The 21,591-nt window shown below is 41.0% G+C and overlaps 1 protein-coding gene across 1 annotated transcript in view; it reads left to right on the top strand.

The window, feature by feature from the left end:
* LOC111228482 (membrane-associated guanylate kinase, WW and PDZ domain-containing protein 2-like) overlaps positions 1-21,591 on the top strand; it is a 75,403-nt gene that overhangs the window by 4,341 nt on the left and 49,471 nt on the right. Inside the window, exon 2 of the mRNA XM_022754377.1 lies at positions 16,748-16,864. Within this exon, the coding sequence (XP_022610098.1) occupies positions 16,748-16,864 (117 nt within the window). The remainder of the gene's footprint in view (positions 1-16,747; positions 16,865-21,591) is intronic.

The following is a 21,591-nucleotide window of genomic DNA, read 5'->3' as shown; positions in this document are numbered from 1 at the left end:
CCAGGCCAGGGAGCTCACTATTACTAATGAAACTGTAAATAGGAATTCAGCAGTGAACTATAACCACTTTATCTGAAATATAAAATTCTCTCTTAAACTCTAACTTTGTGTCAGTTTGATTTTGATCTCTTCTGCAAAATCGACCATTCGCCAAATAACTGTTGTTAGACCTGTCAGGTTTTCCGTTCTCGTACAGCACATCTGCAAGTTACAGAGATAATGAGAGGCAGATTTACTACTCAAAATTCTCTGTATTTTTTTTTAAACAATGGGTGCTCAGTTTCACACAGAAATGACTAAAAACAGGCTTCCCATTTGTAGCCAACAATGTTGTCAGCTAAAATAAACGAGATGATAGCAGGATATGTCAGCTGTAGCTAGCAAGGGTATGCTAATGCTAATGCTAATGATAAAACCTCAAAAGTCCTCTGTCTCCAGCTGACTTTTTAATGCTTCCCATCCACTGGGAGTATTAAAAAGTCCCGAAATGGGTTTGAAATGTGAACAATAGAAAAATATACTTGGGCAAGCAACACAGTGGTCAGATTAATGCTTTAATGTTGGTATTTTTAAACAGTAATACTGCAAAGGTAGAGAACAGAGAAGTAACAGAAGAATTTGAAGATGAAGAATAATAAATGTTTGGCAAACACTATCAAGTGCAAATTAAATAAATACAGGATGGAGCCACTATCATTATTTTAAATTCTGATAAAGTAGCATCTTAGCTCCCACTTTTAGAACATAACTTGTAATCCCACAAAATAATGCAGTAAGCTTTGAACTAGCGGGCATGCTAGCAGACATTAGAGGAGATAAACACACAGTTTGATTAATTCCTTCCACTTTTTTTTCTGGTATTATTGGTTTTGTAAGGGCTACAAAAAAGGCACCACCCTCCAAACTACTGAGTATTGAATGCACACCACTTTGTCATGTGGAGAAATCTAAAGCTTGACAGGTCATCTATTCGGTTTCTGAGCTATGACTGGATAATCACTGTTCACATTAGACCCATTTAAAACTGCTGACGCCATATGAAATAAAACCATAGCTGTGTTACATCATGAAGTAATTGTGTACTATTTGCATTTTTACTGTCCCCAGGATCTAGACTTTTGAGAATTGTTTGAAGATGTCAGCTTTTCTGACTCGGCTGTCCAACTCCTGCCAGTCCTCCTAATGTGGGTACAGTATGGAGGGACAGATGGAGCAGAGGCAGAGAAGGCGACCTTCTTCTGCTCTCTTGTCGCTTTGTTAATGAGAAGCTTGAAGATTCAGTGCATAACATCCTGTCTGCTCTGTTGGTATTAATAACTCACCAAGAGATGAGTTCTGTCAGAAGCGGAGGATGATTTTATTGAGGCTAGAAGCTGCTGGAGCTCGGCTCAGAGGATCAAACTCAAGCTCAGCCAGCCAATGACCAAATATCTAACTGGTCCAGTTAAGTGAATTAGGTCAATGTAATTCTCCTCACCATGGACACACTGCATGGGGCAATCTGGGACTGTGCCGCTGCATGTTTCTAAAATGTATTTAGAAGTGGTGTTTGTGTTTGCAAGACATGACTGAAAGGTTTGGTCAAAGCATCATTGCTTAAACGTCACAGTTGTGTTCGATTTGTCTCAATGTCCTTTTTGTGAGCAGGAGCTGATTGAACTGGAGTTTTTGGCCTCAACAACAGAGTTGTCAATTTCATAAGTCAGAGGGAATGAGTCAGGTTTCTTGACTGGTTTTCCAAAATAACAGCGCAGACCATTTAGTGGTGGATAACCATGTGGTGACTGCACAATGCAGTGTGTGAGGTAGTGTTTTGGAATAGAGACAGTATTTCACAGTAGGCTGTTGCCACAAAAAGCAGTTCATCTGGCTGAGATAAAACACATATTCTTATGATTATTCATGATGTTTGTGAGTGCTGAGATAGAGTGCTTGTTTGTATGCATAAGTGTATTATGCTAAGAAAGGAACAGAGAATGAATCCATGCATATATTTATTGTGGGAACAATAAGAAATAATTTTTTTTAAATTTAATTAATTAAATGAATTTCATATTGTTATCAATAAGCAATAATATTTTTCTATATGAATCAGATTATATCTATATAAATATCAGGTTATTTCGTTTTTTGGCAACTATCTTGTGGCACTGTGTGAAGCATATTCATATTTTTGACTTTTCTACTCTATAAGTCTATAGAGTTTCTTTAAGTCAATAAGTTTCTGCATCACAGCAAGTCATGAGCGCTGAGCTAACAAATGAAAAGCACACTTTTGTCATTCTACAGTTAACACTGGAAATGTGCTTTGTAGAAGGTAATGTGCGTAGAAACCATTTTTTCTTTAGTGTATTCATATGTATTTGTATTTACACTTCCAACCACTTGGTGGAGCATCCTTATTTTCAGGTAACTAATAGAGACGTATTTACGTTCCTTTTTTTTCTGTAAAAGAAACATGTAGCGTTTGACTGTGTGTGCCTGTGTTCATGACCTGCTTGTGATTCTATCTGTGCAAAGCAATTTAGGTGCAACACTGCAACAGCTGTTGACACAGAATTAGTTCAGACTTGTATTTCCACAAAAAAGGTTTGACAACAGGCCTTGTATTCCCTTTTCAGTCTGCAGGTGGGAGGGTTCAGTGAGGCTGCTGTAGCTGAGGGACAAAACCATCTCTCCTGAGATAGAGGCAGAAGGGACATCTGGCCCATCACGACCTCTGCATCAACCTGTAGTGAAAGTTATTCAGTCTCTATATGTGTGGCCTTTTATGTCTGTGTGTGTCCCATCTGCGGGCACACACACACAGAGACAAGTTTACACTATAAGACCTGAGGTCTGCCTTCAAGATGATATGCACTGTATGTTGCTAACTTTCTGAGTGTGACAGGTCTGTGCCGAAACAAGAATCCCCCCTCCCACTTCCGCAGAATCATATCTTATTCAGTCAGGCATGGCAGAAGGCAGCGGATGGTTTTCATTCATTGACATAGTGTAGATTAGCCAGCAGCGCTAATCTGATAGCTTCGCTGTGGGCTTCAGATCTGAATGAGAAGGATTACAAAAGCTGGCGTCGGGAGCTGCTCCAGCTGCAGCACTGAAACTGGTGGATGGCTACCAACAATGTTCTGCGCTTTTCTGACTTCCTAAACAGGCTCGACACCATTTCTGAGCTGACTATCTTGGATTGGAGCCAACTCATATACACAGTATTATATACACTGAATGCACAAAGCATGAGGGACATTGCCGTGATATTATAAGCCCTTACATTCACACCTCAACTGTTTAAAAAAAAACTCTAATTCATCTTCTCTTTATCTATATATCAACCTTTTTTTTTATCAGTATCAAGAGATAATAAATTCCACCTGCATTGACCTCATCATTGTACCTCATATAATAAGTGCTTTAATGGTAATGCATCACTTCTTGTAAGAGTGGAATTTAATTGCTGGATTGTCTAAATATGAACCTAAATTGCTCTCTAAGCTAATCATATTCATTGCAGCAGCAGCAGCAGCAGCAGCAGGCAGCAGCAGCAGCAGCAGGCAGCTTCCTGTATTACTGGAAGAAATTTTAGCTGATGTGTTTTAAGTGCTTCATTTGCATTAAGGATCATTTCATCGCTGTAGTGAGTGCTTCCTACCAGTAGAGGACAGTAGCTGTCTAATCAGATAGTACTTTAATAAGGCCTGAAGCAGCTCCCCTCTAAGCACTGACACAGTCACTGGAAGTTTATTGTCCGGTTCAGTTTGAACTTCAGAAGTGATGCTGTTTACGTGACCGCCCAGTCTTTTATATCATGGTATAGGTTTAAACCTTTTCTCATCCGACAGTTGTTGCTGTCTGTAGAGCAGAACTGCTCCGCAACAATAAAAACTGTTACTGGTGTCCCAGGGAGACTGCTGACTTTAATTATACACGGAGTTTCTCTTCTTAGTTCAGCAATCCTGGAATAAAGTTGCATAGTTGTACAAATGAAACTGTACTGTCTGAGAATGAATGTATTAATGAATTTAATTTATTTATGGAATGACCAATCTGGGAGTGTCCTCTTCTCCTTCTGTAGGTTTTAAATGTGTGTTTATATCTATGTGTAATAAACCACACTGGTACAGTACAGTATGCGCCAGTTATTTGTATGCTTTTCAGATATACTTAAATTTTTGTGTCGACATGAGCACTTTTTTAGCATTGTCAGATCCAGATATGTATTTCTCATATTTAATTGTGGTAATAATAAAAAATATTTGGAGGAATGTATATGATGATGGTCATGATAAAACAACAATCCCTCTGGTGATGAGAAAAAACGTCCACTTTGTGCGGAGCTTATAAGTAGTTTTCCACCTGACTTGTTAGGACGTGAGTTATGGCCACTTTTCACTGACTTGTGTTGGGTGTGTATTATATCCCTGTTCATAGTTCATCCTAACATGTTGTAATGGAGAACAGAAAGAAGCGGTCGGGTCAGTACAGTTGAGCTGAATTCAATTCATTTTGCGTTGGATTTAGCAGCATGAAGGGCCTCTTAATCACTACAGACAGGCTTTATTAGACTATCAGACCATAGCAGCCAAATGAAGCATTGGAGAGGAGAATCATTATGATGCTCAGATGGCGGCAACAGCCAGAGTTATTAATTTTTTTTATTGACCGGGAACACACCCCTGCTGGTTTTAACCCCTGAGGTTATCGACCACTGTGCCCCCTAAACCAATGAATTTCTTATTACTCTCTTTTGCCTCTAAGGCTCCTTCATATCTCTGTGCCTCTCTTTTTTCTCCCCATTATTGTTTCTCAATTTCCAACTGAAGAGAGGATGAAGTGTTTGAACCCACAAAAACCTTTGCACTCTGTCTCCATCCTCTTTCTCTCTTCAAGTCTCTTAGTGGGTCTGTTGCTTTAATTCTCATTAAGATGCATCCTGCTTGTTGTTCTTGATAGAGTCTGAGAAGCGCCGCTTGAACTGGAGAGCGCAATCAGGAGTGACAAACATCTCCATATAGCCACATTTAAAACAGGAGCCACCACATACACACAAATACACACGTCTCCGTGTCCATCAGTATTTATCTCATCAGCATATACGTGAGGCGAGGGGAGACGAGGAATTCATTTGTACACTGTGGGAGGAGGAGGACAGTACGAGGAATATTAGGGCTGGCAATTCCTATAACCTCCCTCCTTTAATCTTGAAGTCTCATTTGTAGTGCCGGCTTGTTTCTCTTTATAGTGACTCAGAGGTTGTAAATGTGTGTCTGGCCTTGATTACGGCGCTGTAGAGAAAGACAAGGAGGAACATCATCATTAAGACCAGTCTGAGGATAGAGGGGGATCAATATTAAGACCTTTAGGAGAGAGTCTCTGTCATTTACTATTAATAATGGGCCCTGCCACCTGCTGTAATAATGCCATTAGGAGTACTGGAAACAGATACTTCATCCACAGCTAAATGGCCTTCACATGTAGAAACTATCAGTACATTTACAGTTTAATTCACACAAATACACACACACACACACACACACACACACACACACACACACATTCACTTACAGTCTCCCTCTGTCTTACGCACAGACACAGGCATTCTGAGGCCAGTTCAAACCAGCCTACCTGTGCCTAATTGGGACTGTAAAACAAGACAAAGTAGACTAGGTCAGGTAGTCTTAACTGGACCACTGGAGAGGTGGATGAGGAGGCAAAGAGAGAGAAATTGGGAAACTAAAATCCAAAATGTCAGACGGCACAGAGGAGTAACAGAGATGAGAAATAGATAGTAAAGATCATTGGAAAAGCCGAATATTAGAAATGAGTGGGTATTGGGAAATGGAGAGAAAAAGGGAGAAGACTTAATGAGCAAGGTCTAAAGAAATTCATTTCATATTACATAGACTTTCTTCATCCATAAGGCGATTTTTGTGCCAGAACAGTTTTTGTAACTAAGATGCAAAATATACATAGTGAAATAAACAAACAGTATAGCCTACATATACACTCTACATAATAGCATAAAATAGAATAAAAGAAAAGTAGAAAAATTTAATGACAGTAGGTGCAAAGTACAAATGACAATGCAAATAAAAGTCCTGATTTCAGTGTTTCTGCAAGCAAGGAAAGAGAACCCAAGGAGCCAAGAAGAATTTCATTTAAATCATATCTGTAAATCGAAACTTTACATAGTTGGTTTAATCCCTAAATATGTATAAAATGTCTGTTTTTAAGCCTTTTTCGGCTTTTATTTTGGTTTCCCTTATTTTGAAAGTCTGAAGTGAAAAGAGGAAATGGACGGTATCGGTATCAAACGTTCATGTGCAGTAAAGCTCGGATTTTACGGGGATTTGCGGTATTTAACGCTGTTTGGAAGATAATTTGATTCTCCAATCGAAAGGGCAAACAAGGTACGTTTAATTGATTTATGTGTTTGTAACGTTTGGGTGTTTATTTTAAAACGCTAAATTAACTTGTTATTAGTCGAGGTAATCCTTTACCTTTCTGTTTCACGTTGGTCAAGTTGGTTTAATGAAGTGCAGGGGACACAAACAAACAAACAAACAAACTAGACCATAAGTCAACGAATTCCTTTATTTGACTGTGATGCTACAACATTAACAACACCCTAACCTGCATGTTTATTTTCACACACAGTTAGTGTCTGTTGTGCAACTGAAAACTTAAAGTTAAACTTTTCCTCCACAGTTTGTCAGAGTTTTTAGACGCAAAAGGCTAAGACCATAGACTTCTTTTTGCGTGGTGCTTCATTGACGTGCTGCAGCTTTTCTTTTATTTCCTGCCAAAAGTCCATCTTGTATTTTACATGTGATTTTGCTCTCTGAGTAACTGTTGCTAACCTAAATCTCGAGAGTATTAAAATCAGTCAAAAAATTCAAAAAAATTCAGTCTAAAAAAATTCAACGTCAAAAAATTCAGTCTAAAAAAATTCAACCTCAAAAAATTCAGTCTAAAAAAATTCAATATACTTTATTTGCCATTTGTGTTCATAAAATTGAGTAATAGATATTACTCGACACGTTGCACATTAACCGGATTTATTGAACAATATCTACAGTGAACTTTTAATGAGGTGGCGTTCGTGAAAACTGCGTTAGTAACTAGCTAACTGTAAGTAGGCTATTAAACCGTGATAGTGTTAACTGGTGACACAGTACAATTAGAATTTTTTGAGGTTGAATTTTTTTAGACTGAATTTTTTTTAGAAATTGAATTTTTTTTTACACTGAATTTATTTCAACATTGAAAAAAAATTCAGAGGCAAAAAAAAAATTCAGTGCTAGAAATTTGATGGTTTTTAAAATTCAAAGTCTGATTTTGATACTGAAAAAATTCAGTCTTAGAAATTCATATTCAAACTCAGATGGCACAGAAATACTTCCATAGGAGTATCATGTTAAATAGATCTTTCACAGCAGACATTTGGCTTGTAGCTAATAGTAAGAAAATCACAGGTGCAACAAATAACATTAATGATGGCTGTTCCAGCAAATAACGCAATGCAGTAATTAGCGATGTTATTAATTACACCTGTGTTTGACGTTTTCTGCTATGAAAAAGGTTCATTCAAGTTTAGTTTCTCTCCATATTTTCCCTCATGCCTTACCAATAAAAAAAAAACTGTAGGGATAGAAAACGTGGACTGAGTTTGGGGTTTATGATAATAGGGCATGAAAGTAATCAGCATCAGCCAGGAGGAGATATTGTGTCCTTTACCGGATCATGTTCTGTGCATGTGAACTCAGAGCACATACAGAAATGTAATATATGAAATATATGTCCCTATATCAACAGTGATGTTGCCATACCTGTCACCTGTGTTCCCTAAATCTAAGGAGGACTCCCAACTAACTAGCTCCAAGTGTGGGCCTCGGCAGGAGGTGGTTGTTGAGATTCTGGCCCTTGTACATGAAGGAGAAATTGAACACTGTCCTGTCCTTTCCATTATGATGCACCATGTGGTGTGGGATGAACCAGGAATGGCTGCTTTAGCCTCTTTAGCCTGTGTTGGTGATATGGGTGTGACATAGTCTGTGTCACGCATCTTACTTTGATCTGGTGATGAACCCCTTTCTCAGATTTGGCAGGATATCGCAGCCACAGTTTCTCCACATGGCTGAAGAGCTCTGCTTTTGGAGAAATACAGGAGGTTAAAAGGCACGGCTGTGTTAACTGGTTAACACAGCTGGTTAACTGGTGGTGCAGGAATCTTTAATGGCCCTTGGTCAGTCCAACCGAGAGTGGTGTGCACAGATGCAGGTCCACCAGGGGGGCCCAGTCGTACTAGTTTCATTGGGATGATAAGATGCAAGAATCTGACCCAGTGCTCATCCATTTGCTTGGCAGTGGCAAGTCCTTTAGATGAAGGTTCCTCTCCTGCAGGGCTTTGAATGGGTACGTATGGGGGGCAAGGCAGAGTTTCTCTGTAATAAAGCCCTGTGGATCTGGAAGGTATCGCCAGGCTGCGATGCCGAACCATCATCCAATATAGCGTAGGTCTCAAGTACCTTGTTGCCGCTTCAGCCCTGTATACTAGCTGTTATATGTGTGGATACCTATGTTTAGCGTAGCCTAACCTTGCTATTTATGCTAGATGCTAATCAGCTTGGACTGGTATGTTCTGTTGTTGCAGAACCACACACATATTTACAAAGAACTACTAGATAAACAGTCTAAACCCTACACCTGGACTCTGCATCTCCTTTGTCCCCATTCTTACCTGAACACCCAGTACTGTCCTGACCCGACACTCTGAAGTGATTGCTGCCTCCCCTGTAGAGACATTCTCTCATACAGATATATTCCTCTTTTTACTTGTTTGTCTGTGTGTGTGTGTGTGTGTGTGTGTGTGTGTGTGTGTGTGTGTGTGTGTGTGTGTGTGTGTTTTAGAGGTGCAGCTATGCTGACTCCCACCATGCATTTTTATATTCCTCTGTAGCCTGTGTGACCTCTTGTGGGAGTGCGGGCAAGCTATTGATCACCAAGTCTCTCTCTGAGTTTTGTTCTCCATGACAACCACTTGGGCACAGCACCACTTCACCTCAACTCTCCCCATGCACCCCAACCATCAGCTCAAATCTCAGCCTTTAACCGGCCAGATGGCCCCTCAGTTTGCTCAGCGTGGAAACGTGTGTGTGTGTCTGTGGTGCTTGGGTTCGATCAGTTGTGCGTTTTTGTGATGCATGTCAGGTGTATCTGTGCTTTAGTTAGAGGGAAGGAGGTGTTTATGTGTGTCTCAAGAGAGCAAGACAGATTGTGTGCAGAAAAGTTGTGTATCAAGTGGTTTTTGACATTAAAAGTATTGAGTGTCAACTCCACTTTGACATGCTGTTGCCACCACATTTATGTCTCGCTGTCTCTTCTGTTCTTGCGATTATGAAGTTTTATTTGCGTGTGTGTGTGCGCATACTGTAAGAGTCAAAGATTGCATGCTGTTACTAAAGCGTGACTGCAAGGTTGTTTGCACTTAAGAGTTTAGCAGTTAAACTAGAGATAGATTTAGAGAATTGATGTGGTGCAACTATGCTTCCCTTCACTCATGGCCTCCTGGGAGAGTGGGCATGTCAGACCTAATTATGCCTTCCCAAATCAAACAAAATGGCTCCTGTTTGTTTCTACATGTATCTGCTCCTCCCTCAAGCCTCATGTTGGTGCACATACAAACAGTGCAGTGTGTTCAGACACGCCTTGTTAGAAGAGGTTAGTACTCGGGAATATGTTCTGCATCAAACTAAGCATGTAACGTGTCCATGACCCTAAATCAAACCATTTTCCTTATTTAGGCCTTTCAGTTATATCTGGCCATTTTGGTTTTTATGTAGGCCAGTGTTGGTAGTAAAATACAGGTGTGTAGTGTTACAGTTAAACATCATACCTACCTATGTCGAATGGAATAAAAGTCACAAGCTTAAAGTAGGAAAGAAAGAAATTATGTCATTAAATTTAGTATGAACAGCAGAGATACTGTACATGTATGGCATGTGAGGCCCTGGTGAGCCCTGTATTGCTGTTTTTATTGATCAATATCTGCCTTATCTTCTTCCAATGAGTGTGTAGTTTGCATGCCGGTTAGCTCAGCCTCAGGCTTGATGCTGTTCCGAGGAAGATAGCTCATCAAGATAAGTGACAGGTGTTGGAGTGTGATCTTGACCTGCTGAGGGCGTTGAGGGCAGGATTAACAATTCAGTTAGCTGCCTCCTGGAGAAAAATTGTATCATTATCAGACCTGCTATACTGCAGTTTTAATGTTCTTGCGCTGTAGTTTCACCCATATAAATACCTTAACAAAGACGAGGTAAGATGAACAACTCCCTGCAAGGCTGTTTATTGTTTAAACAAGCAAAGAAAAAAGGAAGCTCTTTGGTCCTCACCATCAAAGGGCATTTTATTTGGATTCTAAATTTAGGTTTAAGGTTAGATGTTTTAGATTTGGTTGGTTAAGGTTGAGAAAATGTATTATGTATTTTTGCAGGTAAGATTAATTTTGATTAGAGAATGTTTGTACATGCTGCTGTAATGATTTTGATTTATCACAAAATTGACAATTCAACCTAAAATATCCATATACACCACCTGTTATAAATCTTAATCACAAGACATTCATAAACAGATATTTCACATTGGAAAAAGTACTTCAACCCATTACTGCTAATTATGCAGTTCGAATGAAACAAATGAAAAATGAAAACTAATGAAAAACCAAGAAAACGAAAATGGTATAGTCTCTAAAAGGGAAATCAGGTCCAAATTTAAGGAACTCTGAATATCTGGTCACTGTGTAACAGGTAAAGAGCTAGCTGTATTTACTTTTATAGTTAGAAAACTTTAATTATGTGAAAAATGCTTCGGAAGAGAAGTTAATCTCAAATTTCTCCTTGATAATGAGAAGGAGAAAATCCAAATGCTCTGTGGGTGTAGAAAGCACTGTTGGCTTGGCTCCTCAGAGAGCCTAAAAACCACAGCAGCAGTAAGTAACTGTGATGGAGTTCATGTCAGATCTACTTGTTGTTTACAGTCATAATTGAAATCAACCACAGGCTCTTTACTGAAGTGTTTTAAGTACCAGAACAAGTCTGTGGGCTTTGATTTGGTTGGTCTGGTATTAACACCACCGAGTGGAAGAACAGGAGCTTGTTTTGACAGAGGCCTGCTGCTGAATCTACATGAATATTTCATTATAGTTAAGATACAATTAGATAAATAATTGTACTCAAAGTAGTAGAGTTACTAGTCAAAATATGTCTTAGATTTAATTACCAGGATGTCCCAGCCACAAAGTACACAGTATCTTCATAATGCCCTAGACCGGCTGGACCGCAACATAGGGGCAAGCCCTATAATCTGGAATGTCCCTGATCATATTTCCAACAACAGAAATGCTACCAGCCGGAAATGAGACAATACACTTACTGCAACACTGCAATAAAAGTCCTGCTAAGAAACAAAGGGCTTCTGTCCACTGAAATGCTGAAGGGCTTCTAATTTGAAACAGTTACGAGAAGTGTTGAGTTTGTATCAACATGTAATGCAGTAACTTTAACATGTCCCACTGGAGCAACTCAAAACGAAGCTTCACACTAAAATACTGCTCTGACCAATTCTAAATATTAAACAAAGGGAGTTAGACATAAAGACCTGTTTCTAATACAAGCCTGCCTCAAATAAAAGTCGGTTATGTTCTGGAGTTGAGGTAAACAAAGGATAAATAATGTGAATAATATAATATAGCCGAAACCACAGCACAGTCTTTGCCTTTAATTTATGTGTTGGTGATTTTGCCAGACTGTCATGCGGTTAAAAATGGGGATTTGACCATAGGTAGTCCAGTCATATACTGGGTTTTGACCTCTTGACTGTTTGTGGTCAAGAAATGGACATACTCCAAACTCCACCATTTTGTATGGTAAAGACCCATTAGATCTTCACAAAGCACTATTGTTTTGGTATTTTGCTGAGTTCTCATTTGAAATGGAAGACTTGCTTTTGTCAGTAAGGTTTTGTATGAATATCTCTTGCCTTTCTGCTGCACATTACAATGTAGGATAAAAATGCCCATCAACATCATGCTCAAAAATCTTTTTGGGGGCATTTTTGGTGAGGGGCTATGATGCATGGCATCACATAAACCTTATTCGAGTCTGGCCAGGAACTTTGTTTCATGTCACCCCTTTCTTTCTCTCCCCACATTTCCTGTCCTTTCTCAGTTATGCTCTATAGTATAATTGAGGGCAAAAATGTCCCAACAAACCAACTAATTTCATCATATTGGCACTGGTATGGAAGTACAGACTATTGCAGATTTTCTTCCTATGTGAATACACTCAAATCAGTTAACAGTAGATTTAGGATGAAAACAACAATGAAAACAAAGAACCAGTGTTCATCACTAGTTTAGTGATGGTGTGTTAGGTAAAGCAACAGCTGTGTAAACAATCTGCTTCTTTTGTGTTGCTAAGCAACAAAGGCATTAGATTATGTTGTGTGTGCCACTATCTGTCCATACCTCTCTCTCTTTAAAACTGATTTCTCATTCTTCTGGAAATGAAAAGCTTCACCTGGTTAAATGTACTAACCCGATGTGGCCTAATTCTCACTCTTGTCATGCAGAACCATTCACTGCCCAAATGCTTACATAGTTGTTTGTGTTGTACAGACTCAGCTCTCTATATTTGGATTCAAGCAGCATGTTAAACAGTCAGGGTGCACAGTTAACCCACCCAGCAGTAATAGAGAGCAGGCACATACTACAACATATTGAACTATTCAACATATGAATTCAACAGACCATAGTCCATAGAGACCCACTGTACCAATGCGGTGTGTTGATTAATAAGGTGGAGGCTGCCGGGATGGAGAGAGTGCCAGCAGCTGCCAGTAACGGCAGTTTGTGTGCTGTAGGGAGGAATATGATGCTGACAGCTTAAATGGGCCACCTTGTTGAAATGTCACTGTACAATTGGTGGGTTTTTTTTGTTTTTTTTTGATCAGTTGATAGTCAGTTGATGGGCGCGAGACTATGTGACTTGCATGAACTAATGTAATGCTTCACTGAGCAGAAGCTGAAGTGATTGCTGTTTGCCTTGATGAGCTTGTGATTGATCGCGGCTGTCACATTTTACCCTTGATGTGCTACAATTTTTGGAAATCTATAAAACTGTCTTCCCCAGAATTTTTTCTGCTTTGTTGGAACAGCCAGTCACAAAACAAGTTGACTGTTATGTTTACAGCATCAAGTTTAGCTTTAAGGTTCCTAAATTTGCGCAGTGTTACACCAATAAAGCTCCTTTAAATGTGCTTAAAACACACAGTTTAAAGTATATTTATAGTTTTAAAGTATATTTAACTTCTGCCACTAGGGGTCTAGGGGTCTCTCAATCAAAATAATAACAAAAGATGGCATCAGGTGATATCGTCAAATAGCGTGGGATCATGGGAGTTGTCCCCACCACCAATGCAGTCAGCTTCTCCTAGTTAGGATTCCTTCAGTATCAGTAATTCAGGATGTTTTTACTGGGAGCTGAATTATCGTCTCTTCTCCGAAACAAACAACCATGTGATTGTAACCAGGAAAAACACTGAAAAGCAGTCTCACATTAAAAGTCAGTGTTTCACTGCTGTATGGTGGGCACAGGACATCAGGGAGGGGCTGGGAGCTGAGCTGTCACTAATGTTTGCTTGGTTTGTTTCTCTGATAACGTCATATCCAGACATCTGATGACTAAAATACTTTATGTAGTTAAAATAGATAATACAAGATCTAAAAAATATATTGTAAATATTTGGCCAAATAATCCTCTGAGGTGTCCTCCTCTCCATAATGGGCGGACCATGGGATTGAAACCAGTAGAAATGACAAATAAAGCAATTTCACGTTAAATGCAGTTCAGTGGAAACAGGAAGTCTCTGGGAGCTGAGCTGCCTAGCATTTGCTCGACTTTTTTTCTCTGATAACTTAAGATCCACACATCCGATTACTAAAATCCTTCATCTGGATAAAATACAAAATAGAAAATTACCAAATCAATTTTTTCGACGTCTGGCAGGCAACCACAACACTGGCGCATGCGCAAAGGAGATATGGCGCCATTGACAGGCTACCAAATGAAACGGATCGTTACTTTGATTAAAATTACAGATTTTGCTAGGTTTGGAAATTGCTGGAAACATACAAACGAGTACACAACTCAACAAAAATATATAACAGGCTCCGTCACTTTTAGACATTTTAATGTGGAAAAGTTACATATTGTACCTTTTTTAAAGATATTTCTTTAAATATATTTAAATATACCCCTCCATCACACTCAGTTGTGCCCTGAGCTAAGTACTCATATCATGTGTTGGTGTTTGTTTATTCCTTGTATTTAGACCAAACCTTTCCCAAGACGACGCTGAAGGCATCTTCACTGGCGTCTGCAGCTGTGAGCTCATCAGCCCTCCATGTGCGTACGAGTGTGTGTAACCTCAGTGTGACATCTGCTGCTGCTGTGTTTCACAGTATTTCACTCTAGTTGGTGACGTTTACACAAGGTCAAACAGGGAGAGCATCTGGTGGGTGAGACACGGAGTATTTGAGGAATGTCAGGGAGCATCTGGACGAACTCACACACACATATACACACTCAGATAGATGGACACACATCTAAGATTCTTTCACACACATAAACATTTATTTCCTATGCTCTCTCAATGTCTCCCTCCCTCAGTCTTTTGCACACACACGCACACACAAATACACACATATACACAAACCACACAAACACTCCAGTGCAGTAGCAGCAGCAGCAGATAGGGGCTGCTGCAGGACTGTGGAAGCTGTCTGACCAATCCGCGGGCAGGTTGTTTGTAGCCCGGCTTCCCACTGGCACATCTCCTTCTCCTCTCTTTTCTTCCAACGATCGTCGTCTCTCTCCATCTTAACGTGTCTCTCACCATCTCCCTTCCCCCTCATCCTCGTCTTCTTTTTCTGGGATTAAAATTGGCTGCTGCCGTGTGCTATGTGTATTGGAGCAGCGGATGAGAAGCAGAGGCAGGGGGGAGACAGTGAGGTTTCACCGAGGCGGCAGATGTGCGGCGGTTGGTTGCAAGGCTAGAGGACGCCTGAGAGGACAGGCTGTCTGTGGATGTATACCTGTGGAGAAAGGACTGCTTTTATCAACATCTGGGACAGCTGCTGATGAGGTGCCTGGATTGCACAGCCTTTCTCTTGACTGTGTCTGTCTCTCTATCTCTCTCTGAATATGTCTTTGTCTGTGTTGTTTGCATGTATAAATATGTGTGTATTGGTGTCTGTGCCTATGTCTGACTACATAGCTGAGTGATGTGATGTTAACCCATCTGAAAACTGCGACAGTCCTCATAATAAGATTTCGACCCTATCTTTCTTTGTTTTCTGGTCCTCTCCTTTCCTCTCCTCTCCTCTCTTCCTCTCCTCTCCTCTCCTCTCCTCTCCTCTCCTCTCCTCTCCTCTCCCTTTGCTGTTTGTGAAGCAATTCTCACTGCTTCATAGCCTCGCTAAAATGGTGTCAGTTTACATAAGACGTTATTCTACACGCATTCATTTTTGCAGAAGCACAGAGTCACCTGTGTCAGCAACATACATGCATGTATCTGCACCCATGTAAAGAATTTCCTCTGACGGTATGCTGTATGTTCTCTTTAACGGGTAAGCACTGCATTGATCTCAACCGGTAGGCCGAATGCTGTCAGTTCAGTTTGGCAGGGGGTCACTAGAGTATGCATGAGTGAGAAGACATGTTTGTCATTTGTAAATGCACGGCATGTAACCTCATCCTTCCTGCTGTTGGATGTGATAGTCTTGCATACTGAATGTTGTGTGGAGAATAAGTTCTCCTCCTCTCATCCTCCTGGGCTTCTTTGGTTTGGGATGAAGGGAGGAGAAACTATTCATGGACATTATCATACAGTGTGTGTGTGCAACACAGATATGTTGGCCTGCTCTTAGTCTTCTGCCTTCTCCTGTGTGTGTCATTTATTTTACTGTTTTTCAGTTCAATGACTTAATGAGAAGGAAGACAGCTTCATACAGCAAAAAATCAGCAGTCAGAGAAGCAGAGACAGGGTGGTGTGAGCCTATGTCTTCTGTAGGCCTTTGTCACGCAACCTGCTGACACCACACATTTGGCCCCAAGGGGATAACTGGTTTACACGATTACCGTGTGTGTGTGTGTGTGAGTGAAACATCTGTGTGTGTGTGAAACATCTGTGTGTGTACCAGACTTTGGTGTGAAAATCTTTGAACTTTCAACCTAAAGCCATTTTGACCTCATTAAACCACTAATCTAAAATCTTTTTTTTTCCTTTTTATAGCGCCTTAGTCTTCACCATCTGATAGTTGTGATATATTCTGTATCAGCTTGTTTCAATTCTTTGTTGAAGCTATATAAAGCTTGCACTCAGAAAAATATTTAAAATTTAGGGTGAAGGAAATCTTTATAGCTGCACCATTCCATCAAAATAAATCTACAGTATAAAACTTTGGGATCTTCACTAGCAGAATTTAAAAGTTCTGTTTGAACAATGTGTGGCTGCACAGCATGTTCTTGTATCACTGTCCAGGCTGCAGCCTGTTCCTCCAGAGAAGAGAAATCCTTCCGGTTGTTTCCATCACCTGCATCATAAGTGATCTAGGAACAATCTTCAGTGTCTTGAAACAGAACAACGAAATGAAGGCAAGCTGTAAACTTTCTCTTCATGTGTTTGTGTTTAGGGGGAGTGGTCGACAAGGATTTGCGGCACTACCTCAACCTGCGCTTCTCCAAGGGCTCTGTGGACCACGACCACCAGCAGATCATCAGAGACAACCTCTACCTCCGCACCGTTCCCTGTGAGTCCACATCACCCTTGCCCTGTCCCTCCTCTCACCTTCTTTCTGTCCTCCATCACTCCTTCATGCTTCTCATTCACTTCTCTTTGATCTCCTCTTCTCCTCTGCCTCACTGTGTCTGTAATTGTCTTTTTCATCGTCTTCCTCTCTTTCTTAGATATCACTTTCCTCGCCCTCCTCCTCCCCCTCCTACAGCTCTATTTCCTTCTCTTTCTCTGTTTTAGTTTTCCCTCCTTACCCTCGGGACGTTGCCCTCGTATTTTTTCATCACACACACACGCTCATTCTCTCTGTCTCTCACCGTCTACCGCTCCTTCTTTTCCCTCAATCGTCCGGCTGCCGAGCTCTCAGCCTGAGGTTTCCACGGCAACCACCCTCTTGTCTCGAGGCTTGCGTTGCCGTGACGCCCTACCCCCTTCAGCACACGCTCGACATGCACAACACACACACAGATATATAAGATAATAACACAATACTCTGTTGGATACGTTAGGAAGATTTTTTATTTATCTGTATGTGCGAAACTGTACACGCTGGACACACAAATCCTCCGGGACTTCATGCCTGTGGGTTGCATGTGGATGTATGTGTCTGTTGATTACATTGTGTTTTCATGGCGTGTGCCTGTTGCCTGTTGGGGGACGATGTCATTGCTGTGATTGACATTGAGGGGATGCCGGCCCCAGCAGCACCGTCTGCTGTCAATACACCGAGCAGCTTGTGAATCAGCTCCTCTGGAGACTGAAGCCACTCTGATGCTTTACTTTGCAGACTACATGTTATTCCTTTCATGCAGCACTTTGATTTGATGTTTGTTGAAGGGCTTTGTATTCATCTGACGTGTTTCAGTATCCTGTTAATAACCTCAGCCATGCTGTCTGGGTGTTTAGCAAGTAAAGGTGGTTGCGTTTAATCCACTGGCCTTTTGGCTCTTTGTGAACAGACATATTCTGGTACAGAACCATGAGAAAACAAAGCTACGATTTGACGTCAGTGATGGTTGTTTTTGCATTGGCTGAGCACTTCTACTATACTGCATGTCCTTTGCCTGTGTGTTGAGCCGCTGACACAGAAGTGATTGTTTAATACGCTCCCACAGCTGCACAGTTCCTGAGCCTCTCTCTCCCTCTTTTTCCTCTCCTCTGTCCCTCCCTCTCTCCTGTCGACTTCATCTCTTTGCTTTCACTCCTTGCTCTCCCTCATGTTCCCCCTGCCTCTCCCTCCTTCTCTGCCTCTTTGATTTTGTTTGGTCACCACCTCACTCTTTTGCCTCCCTTTTAGTTTTAACTCCAGATGGCCCACCCTCTTTCTATTTTCCCTCTGCCTCTCCTTGTTTCTACCTTTCCCAGCCTGTTGGCTGTGTAATAGTGACAGGGTGATGGCTCAAGAGATGGGGACTGGATGAGGTTCAGCACTGCAGGTCCTTACACACTTCAGCCCGGTTGAGGCCGAAGGACGGCACAGGTCCCTCTTGGCAGCATGAACAATAGTTTTGTCACCACATTTCAATTATAGCTGCCTTCCAGCCCTGTATGAGAATGGAAAGACAGTTATTCTCTGTGATGTGTGAGTGGTAATGACATCCCCATAATTAACTGCCTATCACTTAACAAAGCTGATGCAGTGTAATGAAGATTATAGAAATTCCAACTCTTGGACCTCCTGCACAGCAGCTTTGAATCCTACGCTGAATATTTGAATTTCATTTAAATACACTTGTGATATTACAGCGTTTCCCTAAATTTGTCTTAATCTCATCGACCTGATTTAATTTGTCTTTGGTCAGCAGGTCACCTGTACTGCACATAAGGATGTTTCGTATACATTCAATGCTTGACTTCCTGGCAGTTTGAGACATACAGAGCCAGGCGTTGCTCAACCATCAGAGTGACACAGCATCAGACGGCTAAAAAGCAGGGATGATGGTCCTGAGCGCTGCGCTGCTCATGCCCGGCAGGCTGTTTGTTGTTGTGGTTTGGAGCGTTATAAAATCAGTGTTTTTCTCCCATGTCTGCAGCAGTCTGACCATGCTGTCAGTGCGAGTCTGTCAGCTTGACAAGCAGACGCCACTCTGCATCACAACATGCTGTCACACACCGAGGGACGTGGGAGGAAGTGTGTGAGAGTGTGTGTGTGTGTGTGTGTGTGTGTGTGTGTGTGTGTGTGTGTGTGTGTGTTCATACAGCTAGAAGGCTTACATGCTGACATCAACTCCTGCATCCTGTTACATCATTCAGCTCAAGGATCGGCTGTTCTCCTCCCAGAAAATAATGAATTCAATGTGATAATTTGCCGTCTGATATTAATAACTTTATTCACATGTTGTATTGTTGCCTCCAGGCTGTCTGCCATGTGTGTCTTTGTGGTTGGTGCTGTGTTTGTATGTGAATGTTTACTTATTTGCAGGTTTGTTTTCCACATGCATTCACACTTCAACAAGCACACATGCCAAACACTAGCAGGACTGCCACTTTAAGAATATTCACAGACACACATTTTCACTAGAGGGATTAACACTCACTGCAGATTGATAAAAAAAATGAAAAAGATAAACCAGATTGTGCAAGAGTGAATCAATAGTTGCAGACAGTGTCAAGAAGAAGAAAACCAAGAGACACAGAAAGAGAATTTGGGAGGGATATTGGGATAGTCGTCAGTTTACAGGTTGAAACGTCTGACGAGACTGTCACTGTTTGAAAGTCTAACTAACTCATTAAGGCTTTGAGATAAAACATTTGCAGCACCGTTTCACTACATTTATAGGGATCACTTGACCACTTCAGAAAATGAGTCTGAGCTTCTGCCAGAGCACCTGCTGTTGAGAAATCTAGAGAAGAGTTTTCAATGGTTTTACTCTCTGCATATGAACAGTGTGAGTGGCTTTTTGAGATGAATGGAGCTTTGAGTGTAAAGCAGTGAAATCAGGCTAAAGGTGTGAGGAATCTGGAAAATGTACAGGGAGAAGCTGAAAGGTGGGGGTACAGTAAACAGAGAGAGACAGGAAAGGAGATGATAGATGTGGACATGAGCAAAGAGCCTTTGCGAGAAGAAAGAATAAGGGGAGAAGACAGGAGGTAGAGGTGGTAAAGAGGAGATCAGCAGGGAAGAGGTGGGGAAGGAAGAAGAGAGCGGACAGAGGATAGAAATTGAGAAGGTGAGAGTTGATGCAAGAGGATGGGAAGAGGATGGAGGGATGAGCTGAGCAGAGACACGGGGAGTAGAAGGGCGAACGTGCACTGAATTGGGGTAGAGGAAGAAATGAGGGAGCCTCGTAAGTCATTCCCCGGAGAACCATCTCCTCTCCTCCACTCTATTCGGAGGCATCAGTAAAAGGTTCTATAAATAGCTTCAACAGTGAGCAGCACGTTTCTCTACTCAGATAGCCTATAAATACATGCAGCTTCTGTCACTTCACATCCGCTGCTCTGTCCGCATGCTGCCCTGCAGCTTCATAGCCTCCAACAGGGAATCCTCCTCTGGAGCCTACACAGGAGGAGAACATAAGGAAGTTGATGAGAAAACATGGCCAAGATGTTTAGGCTGATAGCAGGGCTGACAGACGCCATTGATAATGATGGCAGTAATGAAGATGGCTATCGCGATGATATGAGGACACCTCTCAACCCTGATGCATGCAGGAAATTTTAATGCAGAGTCTTGGTAATGCAGAATTCATGCAGCCGCTAACAAGCATTTTTCAGCGCCAAGTTCCTGTACAAAATACATCATACACCATGCAGCTCAACACAACAGCTCATTTCATGCTCCAAATGATCAAAAACTACCAGAATGCTGTAAACATGTTGGTGTAAAGCAGTGGTTCTCAAACTGGGGGGGGGGCATACAGCCACTGCAGTGGGGGGTGGAAGTTGAATGGATATGATTTATGTAGGGAAAATAAATAAACAGGAGTTTGCTGATGCTATTGTGCTGACCTTTATTTCACTCAATTTCAACATGGATACAATTTTATAATGGCCTCCTCTATCCTTGTTAATGATTGGTAAAAACTGTGGGGTGAGATCCCAACAAATACACAATCAAAACAAAAAGGCAGTCAACAGGTAGTTTTACATACTGTACTGTATGTAGTTGTCTTGGAAGAGGTAAAGTTAAATAACGTCATCTTTTTTCCAGCCGACAATCTCTTTTCCTGCCAGATATATAGTTTAAAAACTCAATTTCCTGCCGGCTCCATCTTCCACAAAGTGATTTCCCTTTTTTTATTGAAAGTGAAGAGAATTAAAATGTTCTTACACCTGGAAAATTTTTAATTTAGATTTGCTGTGACTGGTCAATCTACAATCAGCACTTTGTCTCTGTGATAACTGCAGACTTTTTTAATTTCTTTGTTGTGCTCTGTCTAAACGTCGTATTTAACTCACCAAAGTGTTGTTCACTGAAATTTATGAAACATGAGTTTATCAGATTTGAGTATGTAAAAATTTGAAAATAAGTTCTGTAGAAGAGTTCAGATGGAGCTGCTGCTAGCCTCTCAACTTTAATTCAAATGAATTGAGCAATTTTATATTTTGTGTAGAGAGTGTATTTGTTAAGAAACTGAAGAAAACTATTTATGATGTAGTCTGTAGAGTGCTGTTGTGCTGCTTTGTGAGGACTTCTGACAGATGAATTTCAATATTCAACATTTATTTTCTTTCTTCATAGATTATTAGAATTTCTCTCAGGAGTTGAGAAGATGAGTATGACATGTAAAAGTGTGTCTG

Source organism: Seriola dumerili, unplaced genomic scaffold (assembly GCF_002260705.1).
Source record: "Seriola dumerili isolate Sdu_G_001 unplaced genomic scaffold, Sdu_1.0 BDQW01000219.1, whole genome shotgun sequence".
Lineage (NCBI taxonomy): Eukaryota > Metazoa > Chordata > Actinopteri > Carangiformes > Carangidae > Seriola > Seriola dumerili.
Note: the sequence above shows the minus strand (reverse complement) of the source record. Positions and strands in the feature narration are given on the sequence as shown.